This window comes from Dermochelys coriacea, chromosome 11 (assembly GCF_009764565.3).
Source record: "Dermochelys coriacea isolate rDerCor1 chromosome 11, rDerCor1.pri.v4, whole genome shotgun sequence".
NCBI lineage: Eukaryota > Metazoa > Chordata > Testudines > Dermochelyidae > Dermochelys > Dermochelys coriacea.
The window spans coordinates 26,815,205-26,831,345 of record NC_050078.2 but is presented as its reverse complement, the minus strand read 5'-3'; the positions used below and the strand labels follow the sequence as shown (position 1 = coordinate 26,831,345).

Here is a 16,141-nt window from a genome sequence, read left to right as displayed (position 1 = left end):
TGACTGAATTACTGTTGAAAAGGTATGCACAACTGGTTCAGTCAGTGAACAAAACTTTGTGTGAGAATTAATCACCTCACAACAGTCTTTTAAAATTAGCAAAAATGAGGACAGTAAGGCCCACTAAGGAACTGGGAAGATAAACCTATAGTTTTGTTCTTAAAATGTTGTAGGGTATGTTTGTTATTGCCCAATTCTTTAAAAAATAAACCTAAATGATGCATAGTCATTTATAATATCTACTTAATTATAATTTATTTTTATTATATGTATTGCAGTAACTCAGGCTCTAATCAAGAATCAGAGCTGCATCTTGCTAGACACTGTACATATATGTTGTAAAAGACAGTCCCTGTCCCAGAGAGCTCACAAATTAGTTAAGTGTTGACCCATATATCAGTTGCACAAATATTTCCAGATAGATTTTTTAATTACCTTTGACATGTTACAAATATGAAATATTTCAATGTACGTAGGAGACTACAGAACCTAGGATTTTAGTAACAAACATTCTTAACTATGTCACTGGTATGAATCCTAGCAACATCAGTAGCTATCACCTAATGATTTTTTAGTGGTCAATCTGAAATTAGCTGGTGGTCTTAATATGAAAGTCACATCAAAAGTCACCATCACCTTTAATATCCTTTTCAATCTTAGAGCCCAAGAACTGAATGATCCTGCATTGTCACTCTCCGCATCGTGGTTAAAGCAAATTAAGGGGATGTGGAAGTTTGCAAAGTTGTAAAGATTCCATTGTTTGAGGATTTTAACCTGTAGTGTTGCTATCTATTTTAGGATTTTCTAGGGCTGCCATCACGGTAGTATTTGAGTGCACATATAAATTAAATATGCAGAGCAAGGTCCACAGTGAAATTAATGGAGTCTTCTGCTCTTCTCCCTTCCACAGTAATAATAATCTCTGCATCAGAGAATGTTATATATCATTCCTGCTATGGTGAGAAAGCTTATCATTATCTAATAAGAGGATTTTTCAGATTGCCCTAAAGATGGGTAGACTTTTCATTAGTCTAACTGCTTCACTCCATGGCCAAATCACTCATACGAGTGTGCTTATCTATGACTCTTACATCCTTCATTAGAATCACTGTCCCAGAGAAAAACAACTGGCAGGGGAGGAGAAGAGCTGATGGATTGCAGTGTAGTTACTGATGTTCACTAAGCCCTGACCCACTTGTAATTTTAAAGATCAGGCCCAAGGAACTTGAACTAGCAATGAAAGTGGACTGGGAGCCAAGAGCAACCTGCTGTGTCCTGCTCAAGAGGTGGACTGCTATAATATGCATAAACTAAAGCCATCGCATGGCTTCTACCTTCAGCCTCACGAAGAAGTTGCAGTTCACCATTCATTTATCATCCCTAGGCTGGATAGTTGCCTCATAGTATCTAGCTACACATACCTATTTTTGTTTCCCTCATTCAAACATTTCTTCCAGTTGTCTGTTACACTAACACTGTTGTACCTTGCCTGAAAGTTCTTCATGGAAAAGGTAGTCTTTCAACATAGGCCTGCACGGCACTGAGTACAACCAGACCTCTGGATGCTACAGTGATCATAAATGATAATGGAAACTGCAGGAAGTGGTCACATTTCCTAGTAAACTTGAGGTATTTGAAACTTGAAGTTATTTTTTACCAGCAATGTAACCTAATTGTCTAGGCTTAGCAATGGAACCAGAAGGGTCCTGAAAGTTTGCACCACTTTGATCCGAAGGGGCACGCTACGTCAGTGGAAAATGTCTATGCTAATTCTTCAAACCACTTCCCCCTTTCCAACTGATGTAACACGAGAAAGAAAGAAAAATTTAATTTGAACCAACTGTTCTTTATTCATATGCTGATCTGGCACCTTCTACGAGCACTAGATTCACATTTATTCTCTTAAAATCAAGTGCTTAGGAACAGATACCCCTCTTCACATATTTGTAAAGTAGCTAGAACATTTTGGGCATCATTGTAATACAAACAAAGCAATGTTATTAATAAAGCAATAATATTAATAAATGAAATTGTGAGTACAAGGCAGGAGTTGTTTTACACATTTCTTATGCACTGAAGATCAAGGTAACCTTAAGACTTATTTTCAGGTAAGACAATAACCTTTCCAAAAATGGATCTTTCCTGGTCCTTCATTGTGAGCTCTTTAAAGTTAGATTTGTGTGGTTTTTTGCAAGTTAAACTCATGCCGTCACACCATTGGCTGACAATTATCTCCTGAATGGAACCACAAACCATGTGGTCCCTGTACACAATACTGATCGTAAGTATGTGGTTTTATTTTTCAAATTCATACATTATTAATTCTTGTCATTTTATAGATCTAAAATAAATAAATCAAGTGCCTACTTCTGTGGTCTATGCACTGCACAATTAAAAATACTATCAGAAACATATTAGGTCAAATGTTTTTTAAAAGATTAGATTCCAGATTTGCTACATTGCAAATTCAGCAAATGTTGTTTGGCAAGTGAAAGCTGAGAGGTTAAAAAAATTTTTTTTTTTTTTACATATCACAAGCTGATTTTAATTTTTAACAACAAGCGCAAGTAGACTTTGTCCTTGTCTACACTTGGGTTTTTCACATCAGCATAAATGTACTGGTGCAAACCCATTGTGTAGACACAATGCTCTGGTGTAACAAGTAACAAACAATAGCAGTTTCTTTTTCTGTTACACTGTGTTGTCTCCTCCTCATTAGCAGTCAATCATTCTTCTGTTATCTATCAAATTTAGGGCCCAATCTACACATCCTTGCTGGTGAGGAAGCACTTAACACCTTGAGTTGTCCCATGGGCACGGTGTACTACACTTAGTAGTAAGGAATTGCAGAACTGGGTTCTTACATTTTAAAAATTATTCAGACCAGGACTATCTAGTTTAAAAAGTCTCACATGCCAGGAAAACCTGTGACACTATCAATACATACCAAAAAGCCGTATTAGTACAATGTTAAAGTTGCAATGTTAAATTTATGAAGTCAGAAAATGTAAAAGTTAAGGTTCCTACAGCAACTTTAACTGGGTTGCATTGTACTTATGTATGGTCTCTAAAGAGAGCAAAAGAAAAAGCTTTATGGTTTATCCTAAGCTTCCATTATTAAATGTTATTTCATAGCTGCATAAGGAAAAGAACATTTTACAAAAATATAATCAATCTTTGTACACTTTAAGTGATAAATAAAATGGAATTTAGATCTAAAAACACTGTCACAAGTAATGCTGTGTATACAATCTTGTATTACAACTATAAAACATTAAATATGAAATTTAGAACATTTAATAAATTAACAATAAATCTTAATTGCAAGTACACAAGAATTCTCATCATTTTCATCTTTAGAGAAAATAATTTGTTTAATAAGTATTTGGCAAATATTAAAAAAAGCTGTCTTAAAATAAAGAAATCCTTCAGTGGTAGTTATTATATGGACAAACTGGAGATTTAAGTCCTGAATTCTGAAGTTGCTATAATTTACATATAAGACAACAACAGATACAGACAGATACTAGGGGAGTACAAGGAAACAATGAGCGAATCTTGGTCAGCATGACAGGCAGCAGTTTCAGAACACCAGCAGCCTAACATCAAGATGTGTGTAAACATCATGGCAAAGGAAACTTTTAAGTAGGGATCTGGAGGAAGAGAATGAAATAGCTTTGCAAATGTTTATGGAGAACTCCTCCCAAGCATGAGGGGCAACATGGGAGAAAGCTTGAAAGTGCTTGTTTGAAAATTTAACAAATGGAGACTGACATCATTGGCAGACTGGAGGCGAGAGACTCAACATTTTGATACTGAATGGGAGGTAAGGTGGGGTTAAGCCATGAAGAGCTGTGAAAGAAGACAAGCAGCTTTTCTTTGAGCAAATAAAAGAGCGGTGGGGTAGTTGAGGAATTCAAAAGAGGTGACATCGTTAAAGCAACGGCTAAGAGAACAATCTTTGCAGCAGCATTCTGAATGGACATGAACAAGCAGGATTGCGTTTGTCAAGGTCAGAGAAAAGGATGTTACAGTAATTGAGATGAGAGCCTGAACAGGAATTCTGACTGTGTGGATGGATACGAATGATCACAACTTAGAGAGATTATGCAGAAAGAGTCTGCAAGAATTGAACATGACCACTTAGGTTGGCAAAACTTATGTCACTCAGGGGTGTGAAAAAACCTAAGTAGTAGTGTGCACAGGGCTGTGTTGCTGAGAGAGCTTCTCCTGTGGACATAGCTACCACCGCTTGTTGAGGTAGTTGTATTATGCTGATGGAAGAACTCTCTCCAGTCAGCACAGAGAGGCTATACAAGTGATCTTACAGCTGTAATATCACCAATATAGACATGGCCTTAGTCTGGATGTGACAACCTACAGAGACATCAGAGTTGAAGATGACATTCAGGCCCAGTGGTGTTGGTGTTGCCCACAATGATCAAAAGAGGAAGAGAGGGAAAGGTCAAGTGCTGTGTTTTAGCCACACTGAACACGAGCTGACGGCTAGCCCCCCAGGAAAAAATGTCAGAGTGGGGCCAAGATTTTAGTTTAGATAGAAGGAAACTGGTTTAGAGAAAAGAGGTAGATCGATGAATCATCAGTGTAGAAATAGTTGTTGAATTTATGTTTACAGATGAGATTACTCAGACACACAGAAGAGAAGGGGACAAAGGACTAAGCCCTTTGGAACCCCCTCAGAAAGTTGAAAGGGGGCATGCTGAAGAAGTGATTACAGAGGAAGAAGCAGAACTAGAAAAGGACAGTCATAGATAAGGTTGGATAAGATTGAGCATAGTTGGTGTCAAAGGCTGTTGAAAGATTGAGAACGCAGATAGAGTACTGTTTCTCAGGGTGGCTAGGAAGACTTTGGCATGAGCAGTTTCAGTGGAGTGCAAGGGACAGAAGCCAGACTAGAAAGGGTCTAGGATGGATTTGGAGGAAAGGAACTCCAGAAAGCAATTACAGACATTGAATTGCATTCAATGAGCTTAGAGATAGAGCATTCACTGGAGAGGTACGCAAAGTCACAGGTGGGGTTTTTGGTTTGTTTTGCTGCTTGTTGTTTGGATGGAACAGACTAAAGCATACTTGTATTGTGAGGGGAAAGGGCCAGAAAAGAGTGGAGGATGTGAATAACAAGTGAGAGGATGAGAGTGAGTGCAAGGGAGATCAGGAGGTGGCATGGAGTCTCTGGGGCAAGTGGAGGGGTTAGAGAAAGACAGCAGATGAGAAACTTCTGCATCTGTGACAGTGGAGAAGGAGAAGAGTTGTAGGGGGGAAAGGAAGGCAAGGCAAGAAAAAACTGATGAAGTGGATGATGGGGATGAGTCATGGCTGATCTTGTAATGAGAGTTAAAAAGTTAAAAGTGGAGAACAGTGACGCAAGGAGAGCAGCGTAGTCAATGGCCCTTTAATGAGTGGGAAAACTGGCAAGAGGTGCAGATCAAATGAAGAGTTGAGGGCGAGGAAACATGCAGCTAAGCTGTCGGATGCGTCATGAACGTAGAAGCTGAATATGAGGAGATATGTGGGAGATTGTGGAGAGAGCCAAAAGTCAAAAAGAGAGAAAGACTGCTGGGAAAGAGTTAGGTGAATGGTAGTTGTCAACAACTTGGAAGGGGAAGAGAGAGGACAGTCAGATGCAGAGCTATTCAAACAAGGAGACAGAAAGGGAAACAGCCCAACACCCTCACCCCAGTCTGATACAATGCGGAGAGCATGAGACGAGAGGCCCATAAGAAAATGCAGCTTCAGAGGCAGCTTCAGCTAAAGGGATCCAGGTCTCTGTAAGAGCTGTGAGCTAGAAGGAGTGAGATGTGAATACATTGGGATCTTAATAAAGATGAAGTGGTTGTTCCAAAAACAGCAAGAAAAGGGAAGAAGGAACAGGGGGAAAAAAGGGATGGGTGTGAAGTTAGGAATGGTGACATAAAAGGGGCAGAGGTGATGACAGAAATGTGTGTAGGATGTGGAGAGAGTGGGCATGGAAGGAGGGCCAGAATTAGGGTAAATGTCACCAGAGGTGAGGAGGATGAGGGACCTGGATTTCAGCTGGTGGGAAGTGGGGGGAGATTGGGATTGAGAGGGGAAGAAAAAGTAGCAGGCAGAGTTAGCTGAACTATAGAGAGATGAGGGGTAAATCAGGAAGGGAGGATGGAGCCAGTGAGGGAAACGGAGGATTAAGTGAGAAGGAGAAGGATGTTTTAAATGCAGAAAAGGCATTTGATGAGAGCCTCAGATGAGTGGCAGATGGACAAGATTACAAAGGTTTAGTCCTGGCCCTGCGGCCAAGTCCTTGCCATCTGGGAAGGGTCCTCTGATCTGTGCAAAGCTTCCCAATGCAGAGTCACAGCTGATGGTAAGGGGGCCACTCTAGACTCTTTAATTACAGTCAGTGGGTTGCTCTATGTTGTTACTTTACAGATCTCAGATATTGACACATTTCTGAAAAAGACAGAAGATGCTGCCAGTGTCTTGGTGGAGTATGCCTTGATGTTTGGAAATAGAGGTTCACCAGCTAATTGATAGCAGGTAGAGATACAGTGAATGATTCAGTTAGATGAGATGGCTTGGCTTTTCAACAAGTCTGATACAACCACAAAGGCAGGGAGGCTGTCTGAAAGGTAATAAAGCAAGGCTCTGGAAACATCCAAAGTAAGTAGCTTCTTCTCTCCCATAGAGGGTAATATCAGGAAGAAGACTGGCAGGTTGATTGAAGTGAAACTGTAAGATTACCTTAGGGATGAGTTTAGGGTGCAGTCTCAGAACCCCTCTGTCCCTATGAAATGAGATACAAGGAGATCCAGACATAAGAGTTTAGAGCTCGCTGACCCTCCATGCTGAGGTAATAGCTCCCAGAAAGCATGTTTTAAAGGCAAGGTGATAATGCAGCTATCTCACAATAGCTTGAATGGAGATTCCATGAGTTTCAGGAGGATGGTGTTAAGATCTCATGCAGGAGTCAGGTCTCTAACACATGGGTACGTATGCAGGAGGTCCTTGAAGAATTTAGATATTGTTGGATGACTGAAGACCAAGTATGACTGCATCAAAGTGTGACATGTTGATATTGCTGCAAGGTGGATTTTGCGAGAACTAAGAGTCAATCCAGCCTATTTAAAGTGTGGCATGTAGTCAACGATTTCTGGTATTAACTGGAATTAATTTATGCTGGATTCCCCAAAGCAGAACCATTTTCATTTGGAGGGGTAGATCTTTCTGGTAGACGGTTTCCAGGCTTTCTATGAGGTTTTCTTGAACCTGTCAAAAACAGTCTCTGTCAATAGAGCTCAACCAGCCTACATCCAAGCTGCTAGGTGCAACAACTGCAGGGCTGGGTGCAATATTTGATAGTGGTTCTGAGATATCTGGCACATGAGATTGCTAGTCCAGTAGCAAGGATTTTTAATACCTCTATCTACTTGATGGTGGCACCACATGCCTGAAGGATAGCTAATGTCATATCTATACTTAAGAAAGGAAAAAAACAGATCCAGGCAATTACAAATTGGTTAATCTGAGCTCAGTAGTATACACACACTTAAAACAAATTGTGATAGAAAGAATAATTAAATTCATGGAAGTAAACAGAAAAGATGATGTAATGCAACATGGATTTACCAAAGATAGATCATGCCAGGCTACCCTTATTTCCTTCTTTAAGAAAATAACTTTTTCTAGATAAGGGAAGTGTAGTAGTGCTAATATACATGGACTTCAGTAAAGCATTTGACCTGGTAGCTCATTGGAAATTATTAGCTGAATTGGGGGAGATCAGTACAAGAATTATAAGGTGGATAAGGAACTGGCTAAAGGGAAGAAGGCAATGAGATGTGCTGAAAGGTGATCTCTCAGACTGGAAGGAGGTCACTAGTGGGGTTACTCTTGGGACCAACCTTATTTAATATTTTTATTAATTATCTTGGCACAGAAAGTAGGAGCATGCTAATGAAGTTTATTGATACAAACCTGGAAGGCAGCGTCAATACAGAGGAGAATTGGAACATTATACAAGAAAATCTAATTTACCCAGAAGGCTGGAGTGACAGTAATGGGATGAAATTCAATAATACAAAGTACAAGGTCATGCACTCAGGGTCTAGTAAGAATTTCTGCTAGAAGCTGCGGGGTCATAAGTAAGACACAATGGAGGAGGAGAGAGACTTGGGTACGTTGGTCAATTACAGGATGACTCAGCCATCCGTGTGATGCAGCTGTGAAAAAAGCAAATGTGATATTAGGACGCATCAGGTCCGGCATTTCTAATGGAGACAGAGAAGCGTTAATGCCATTCTACAAGGCACTGATAAAACCTCATTTGGAATACTGTGTACAATTCTGGTTCCCCAGGTTCAAGATAGATTAATTCAGCCAGGAACCAGTGCAGAGAACAGCTACTAGGATGATTAAGGGAATAGAGGACACGAAAAGCTTGGCTGGTTTAGTCTAGCAAAAAGAAGAGAGGGGATATGACTCTATATCTATATTTAATGTATCTCTATAGATACATTAAAGGGGTAATACCAGGGATAGTGAAAAGCGACTAAAGCAAAATGACAATGTTGGCACAAGAACAAATGGATAGAAACTGGCCATGAACATATTCAGACTAGAAACTAGAAGGTGGTTTCTAACCATCAGGGGGTTGTAGGAGTTGTGAAGGCAAACAAACTTAATTAGTTTTAAGAGTGAGCTAGACAAACATATGAGTGTGTCTATATAACTGGGTTGCTTGTAGAAGGTGGACTCAGCTGCTCCGGGGCTCACTTCCAGCTTACATCTTTTAGGAATGAAAGTTTTTGCTTCATGGTTTTAGATGGCCACCTGGAGGGGTCAGAAAGAGACTCCTCCCCACACTGTATTCTGGTTTTTGTTGTTGTTTTAAAATCTCCTTCCTCTGAAGCATCAGTGATGGAAATGGGAGATGGGACAGGGCTCTGAGGTGGCAGCTAGAACTCTCTCTCTCAGGAGGCTGTTTCTTGCTCAGGGTCTAACTGATCACCATATGTGGAGGTGGACGGAATTTTCCCTCATGTCAAACTAGCAGCGACTTCGGGGGCTTCCTCAGCACCATATGGATGCAGGTCACTTGCCAGGATTATGTGCGTGTATTTCTCTCACTTAATCATCTCCCTGCCACTGCATGGGGCTTAGGCACTAATATACCTCTGTCCTTTCTATTATCAGCCTGTGGCAGATTATTAGTCTAGTCTAGTCTCCTGTGGTCTAATTGTGGTTGCTGAGTTTAGTGTGCATGTGCTGGGGGTCAGACTAGATGATTTGATGGTCCCTTCTGGCTTTAAACTGACTATTTCATGTCTGGGCAGATGGAGGAAAAGACAGGAGATGGAACAAACACGTACAGGAAGTCAGACATCCAAAATTTCCTCTGCCAGTAGGGAGCTATTAGGATCAAGATGGCTTTGTCTAGGCTGATTTTTGAGATCACCCTCAGGATCAGGAACACTGGGGTGGAGAGGAGGGAAGATCTGCAGACCACTGTAGCAGGAAGGTGCCCGGAAAGGAATCTAAGCTAATACCCTCCCTGGAGTGGAAGTTTGGGCATTTGGTGCTGCCCTCTGCGATGAACAGATCTATTGTGGGCGTTCCCCACTGGTGCAATATGATAGATGTCTGCACTGACCATTCATAGTTGGTTACTGCATGCCTGCTTGAGAAATCCACCAGACTGTAACCAGTTCCAGAAAACTGTAGATCCAGAGGGGTTATCCAGTGACACCAGGTCCACAGCCTGATGACCTCCTGGTAGAGGGGTTATGACTGAGCATTCCTATCTTGTTTATATAAAATACACTGTTGATGCACTGTCTGTCAAAATCTGTGCTGCGCAAATTGAGAAACACAAACCAAATCTTGAGCTCGAAGACACGGAAAGAAGGGAGGCAAGCATTACCACCATGAACCTAAGATAGCGTAAGTACTTGCTGAGCCTTCTCAGCTCTAGGATAGGACAAAGACCCCCTTTTTCTTCTTCAGGATTAAGAAGCTCCAGGAGTACAGGCCTCTTCCCCTAAATTCTGGTGTACCTCCTCCATAGCTTACAAAGCAAAGCAACAAGGTCACCTCTGCTTTTAAAGGGTCCCTGATAGGAGAAGGAGATGGATACGGGTTAAAAAGTAGAACTGAATGGGGTAGCCATGGGCAATGATCTCTAACATCCATCTGTCCAAGCTTACAGCAGACCACACGCATGGGGTAAGGTGGCTGCTGAAGTTCACACTCTCTAGACTAGATGTGATGTGGCTCCCAACCATCCTGTCAAATTTGCTGCAATTCTGTAGAAGCACGATGCATTGCCAAGTAGGAGGAAGGCACGGTACTCATGTTGCCTAGAATGACAGGTTGGCACCTGTTGTCTTGATGGGGGTTGAGGGTGATACAGCTTATGGTACAGGGATGGGATGTAAAACCCAAGGAGTGCAGGATGGCCTTTGAGTCTCTGAAAGAGTGCAAAGCACTATCCATTCACTTATTAAATAGTTCCATACAAGTCCTGGATTGTGACCTGAACCTCTCTAGGGTTGCCCAATGCTTTGAGCCAGGATTCTCTGCTCATCGTCATTGTTGTGACCATGATTCTGCCTGTGCCGTCGGCGGCATCCACTGGAGCATGTATGGCCATCTTAATCAGCAACTGGCCTTCCCTGATTATTTCTGAGCCTCTCCCAGTTGTCAAGTGGGAGCTTTGAGAGAGAGGGTGTTGCTCTATCCGAGGTCAAAAACTCTTATCTGGACAGTAGGGTCTGGCAATTTGCCACTCGAAGTTGTGATAAGTCAGATTTTTCTCCATGATGCAGTGTCCCTGCTTAGCTTCGTCTTCTCCACTCTTGTCTTTGACGTCATCTATCTGCTAGACAGTGTGTTGGATGATGCTAACTTGTTATCTCCTCTCAGTTTGAAGAGACCCCTAAATGTTGCTCCGGAAGATAAAATTTCAATTGGGTGTCTCATAACTTACATGTTCTTGCAGAAAATAGTAGGCACACCAACACATGGGATTCTCCTTAACAGAAGGCATACCTATGGGTGTCTATCTTTCAATGGAAATAAGTCAATCATAAGACAAGCAAGGCTTGAATCCCCCAGTTTTCAAATCTGCCATGGAAAGGAGCTGGGTATAGGAGTGTGTGTGCAGGGGGAAATCTGTTCATCAATAGTCAGCAGAGATGGGTAAGTATTATTCATGGTGGTCATCTGTAAGTGAATCAGAAGAGTACTGAAGACCTTTTGAAGAATTTAAGATAATTTAGCCCAAGTTAAAAACTAGTGGGTCAGATGCTCATCATGTTCTATCTTGCTGCCACAGGTAACAAGACAGAACTAAGGGAGGGTCAAAGCTGCTCCACTCTTTATGCTGACCTTGTAAGGTAGCACAAGGAGGCACAAGACACTTGCATAGCTCTGACAGACTCTGCTATTCAAATTATTCCAAGTACATGTGGCTTGAGGTACATTGGCACCTACACAGAAGGATCCAGATGACAACTCAAAAAAATAAAGAAGTTACATCTAGGTACTGGATGCCATTTATACATATTAAAGGGGAGGGGGGAATTTAAAACAGAAGAAAGAATTCCTAAATAGTCAATAATTGCACACAATTGTCCCATCAAAGACTACTTCACCAAAATTAGTTATACAAAATTATGACCTTCCACAAAAGCCATAAACAAACTGTCATTTCATGGGATGAAAATAACGCATCTGTTACTCACGACTATCATCAAGATACAACTGACAACTCTTCTCCTGTAACTAATGAGCGACAGTCACACTGTGGTACATGTAGATATATTATACTTCAAGAACTGGTATTCCCTCAGACAGAAACTTCCCACTACACATACACATTAATGGAGTCAATACACACATAGAAAAATAGTTATAGGACTGCTATTACAACACCACTGCTTTATATAAACATATTCTTGCTGCTTTCTCTCTGCTTCAGCAGGATATAAAAGCCAAATGAATAAGCCCTTTAAAATAAATGCTGTTTTGCACTTACAAGGAGCATTTTTCCTTCCTTATACAGTGGTTCAGCTAACAAGATATGTTCAAAACGCTCAATCTCAGCAACTGGAGGTGTAGAGCAGCAGCACTGAAACACAGGCAATTCCTGACTTTTTGATCCATGAATACCCAAATCTGCATTATCTAACACATTATCTGGCCTTTTACCCAATTTTTTTTTTTTTTTAAAAAACAGAAACTTGAAGTTGGTTTTTGCGAAGATTCTGTGCATCTCAAACCTTCAAAATCACTAGTTTTTACCTGTACTTGTTTGGTCACGTATCCCCACTGATGGCGTTGTCAGCCCAATCCCAGGGATAACATAGGAGATGTAAATGTCAAGTTCCACAACAATTCAAATCCTTGCCTACCTGATATGCCATTCTTGCTGGTGTTCAATAAAGCTACAGATGCTGCAGAAACTCTTTTATTAGTCACAGTCTGCCCTGGTTTCCTTGAGGTACATTCTTCACTATCACTGTCCTGTAAATTTAGTAGCCTTGGCTGGAAACACTGCAGTCGACATGATCGGATATTGCTTAGTATTTCAGAAAGGGACAGTCTGTTTTCACAATGTTTATTGGAAGCATTGGTCCGTGAGAAATTAGAAGAAAAGTCTACAGTTTGGGAAGAGCTTGAAAAACTATTTAGCATTTCGGGGTCTATCTGTTTCAGGACAGGATCGTGTTCTGTAGATATTCGGTCCATTATAACCCTGATTTAAAAAGAAAAAAAAAAACAAAACAAATTTAATAGACATTAGTTATGTGATCTCTTTTTAAAGGATGGGAGGGTTAAAAGGGCCAAAAGAATCAAAGCAATGCCACTCTACCTTCCTCCCCTGCCAATTCGCCTTCTTGCAAATCCTATGCATCTTCTTGGAACCGTAAGGGTTGTGAGGCAATGCCTGTACCTCAGCTTGTCAAATTCTGCCAGTTCCGAATTCTCACATGAATAATTAGTTTGGTCCAAACGAGGCTGGAGAGGAGAAGAAAATTAAATTTTGCACAAATTTATGGCATATGTTTTGGTCAAGAAAACTATGAATGTATAATACCATTTCTTAAAAGTATCTTACAACATTACCTATGACTGAAACATGGGGGAATGCTCTCAATATAACTGGGTTCAAAAAAGAACTAGGTAAGTTCATGGAAGATAGGTCCATCAATCGCTATTAGCCAAGATGGTCAGGAATGCAACCCCATGCTCGGGGCGACCTTAAACCTCCGACTACCAGAAGCTGGGAATGGAAGACAGGGCTGGATCATTTCATAATTACGTTGTTCAGTACATTCCTCCTGAAGCTCTAGTATGGGCCACTGTCAGAGACAGGATACTGAGTAAGATGAACCATGATCTGACCCACTTTGTCAACTCTTATATTTTCAAACTAGCAAAAGTTTAGATCACAAAACTAAGGGGTCAGACAACTCTTTCTGCAGGGGAAAAAAGTATGCCTGTGCGACACGGAGGTGGGAATTTTGTGGGTTTTGGGTGGGGGGGGGAGGGAGGAGTGTCACAATATATCTCCTTTCTTGATTGCACCAGGAAAAAAAAGTGCAATCAAAAATCATTCATTTTGCTGCTGGAAGAGCTGAGGAGAAGGAAGCTGCAATCAAACCTCTAGGGCTGAGTGGATCTAATGACTAAATTAGTGGCCAACCAGGGATGGCACTTGCTGCCAGCAGTCACAAAATTCAGCAAAACTGAACAACAAACGAGCTGGCTAGTCACTAGGGAACTGGAGCTGGATGTAAAAGTACAAGCCAACAGCCTGATCAATGGTAAGTATCTGCAAAGTAGAAGAGCACTAGAGTAATAACATCTGATAACCCGTAGGAACCTGGAAATCACTAAGATATGCCTGAGGCTACAGAACCATGAGATGCACTCAAGAAAACCTATGGGAGAAAAAGAGGAACAAATACAGAGAGCTTCATGATCCGCAGCGTCCAAAGAAGGAACCAAGTCAATTGGGAGACTGCTGAGATAACTGAAGTGGTTTTTTACCCGCGAAAGCTTATGCCCAAATAAATATTAGTTTCTAAGGTGCCACCGGACTCCTTGTTGTTTTTGTGGATTCAGACTAACACAGCTACCCAGATACTTGAACACATCTGACCTGCTTATTCGAGACCTAAGATGCTCCAGTAGACTTTTAGGGAGTACTCATTCTACATTCTGGGTATTGTATAAAAACTTGTTTGTCCTCCTCATCAACCAACCTAGTTCATTACAGGGAAGTTAATGTTTTTAAATTAAATATTATGTCTTTTAAATACTTGTATTTTAAGATTAAGCTTACAAAAAGGATTTTGTGTCACTACCCAGCCTCTTATGTCTCAGTAGCACAAGCAAAGAGATTGGATCAGTCTATAGGTATAGTGGCAGCTTGCCTATGGGGTCCTCTGCAGTAGACACTTCACCAATGTCTGAGCAGCTGTTTGGTGAGTTATCTCAATGCCTCTGGAGCTAAGAAGATATGGCACTACAGGATTAGTCTCAATCCTGTTCCGCTATATGCATTCATGGCTGATTTTGACAGTGTTAAGCATCTACAGCTACCACTGATTTAAAAAAGGAGTTTTAGGTGATCAACACTTATGACCAATGAAGCTATAAGTGTCAGGTATACAGAGAGAACTAAAGATCTCCCCCACTGCCAGTTTCAAAACCAAGATATCTGTTTCAAGCTCTGAGGATTGAGTCAGCCAGTTTCCAAATCACACTGGCCTCACATTTTTCCTCTGCGATGCAGCAGCCTGTGTGCAAAAAAAGTGCAAAAAATTTCAGAGTAAAGCTTACTTCTTAAGATTGACAAAAGCATACAGAGCTTATATAAAATAAATGCTTTCATATGTTAAAACTCAGGGTTTTCTTTTCTCGATATTTCAAAACAATAACAGAATTGTATTATCTTACTAATGTGTTTACTAAAATCCAGACTATCTAGAAAAATCACAGAAGTATGCTTTGATAAAACATATGCTATATAAAACAAGTGAATTTCTGAAGCAAAGAAGAATTTCAGGAGCTGAAAAATAAAATATATTGTAGCAGCCACTTCTTTAGTTTGTGTAGGTAAGTATTTTAAATTCTCATTATGTCACTTATTTCGTCCTCTCCCGTCCCTACACCACTGAGGTGGTATGGCAACACTTATGGTTGGACATTTTGCTAAACTGCTTCAAGTTTGAAGGCTGAAGCACCACCTGTGTCTGGGAGGTTATACACTACACTTTCAAAGAATTTTGTACTCTTCTTTAAGAATCTGGATGATCTCAAAGGATATTCACTTTCATTATGTATTAATACATTTTGGTGTAATACAAGAATGCACAAACAGCATTTTTAAACGCATATAAAAAATGAATACATCTTTCTTGGGATGATAATTTTTTTTTAAATAGTCCTCTTGCAGCTCATTTGCTATGGGCCCCTCAAGGATGGGAAGAGAAAGACTGTCATTTAAGCTTTCCCAGTTATTGGATTATTCTGGGTGATCAAGAATTTGAAGCATAGGAATCTTCCTCTAAGTAAATTATCTGGTGCCTGAACTGAGCCAATTTTCACACTGTTTATTCTAAACAGTTAAGAGATGTTTTATAAGAAGTTTATGATATTTCCATTTAGAATGCTACATCAAAGACCTTTCAAAGCTAGTCTAGTTATCTTCTGTATTTTAAAATTTAATTATTTCAAGCAAAAAAAAGCATAATTAATGAAACTGCACATAGATTTTAGATTAGCGTTCAAGAAATCTATCCTCTGGTATAAAGGCAAAGTGCTCTATTTTAAGTACTCACTGTAATCTATTTAAACAGCATCTTGATATAAAAATAAATCTCTATTAACTCTAAGTTATTTAAAAAAAAAAGTACTTGTGGCACCTCAGAGACCAACAAATTTATTTGGGCATAAGCTTTCGTGGGCTAAAACCCACTTCACCTGATGCACGCAGTGGAAGTTCTTTGACTCAAGAAGTATATATAGCTTTTACTAAAAAGAATGTTGATATTTATTGTAACTTCTGCATTTTACACTTAGATGCCTCTACATGGTTTCAGTTTAAATCTCTTTAGTTGTCCTAAATATTAACAGA

The 16,141-nt window shown here is 40.3% G+C and overlaps 1 protein-coding gene and 1 long non-coding RNA gene across 4 annotated transcripts in view; both read right to left on the bottom strand.

The window, feature by feature from the left end:
- The window catches only part of EPC2 (enhancer of polycomb homolog 2), an 86,569-nt gene that overhangs the window by 11,251 nt on the left and 59,177 nt on the right, over window positions 1-16,141 (bottom strand). For all 3 annotated transcript variants that reach the window (XM_038421960.2, XM_043505109.1, XM_043505110.1), the window contains 2 exons: window positions 12,869-13,014; window positions 12,408-12,751 (listed from right to left, as the gene is read on the bottom strand). In XM_038421960.2, coding sequence (XP_038277888.1) covers window positions 12,408-12,751; window positions 12,869-13,014 — 490 coding nt within the window. The remainder of the gene's footprint in view (window positions 1-12,407; window positions 12,752-12,868; window positions 13,015-16,141) is intronic.
- On the bottom strand, window positions 5,046-11,253 carry LOC122458089. Its single transcript, XR_006277935.1, has 2 exons — window positions 9,366-11,253; window positions 5,046-8,216 (listed from the first exon to the last, which is right to left on the bottom strand). It is a non-coding gene; the product is annotated as an uncharacterized LOC122458089 (long non-coding RNA).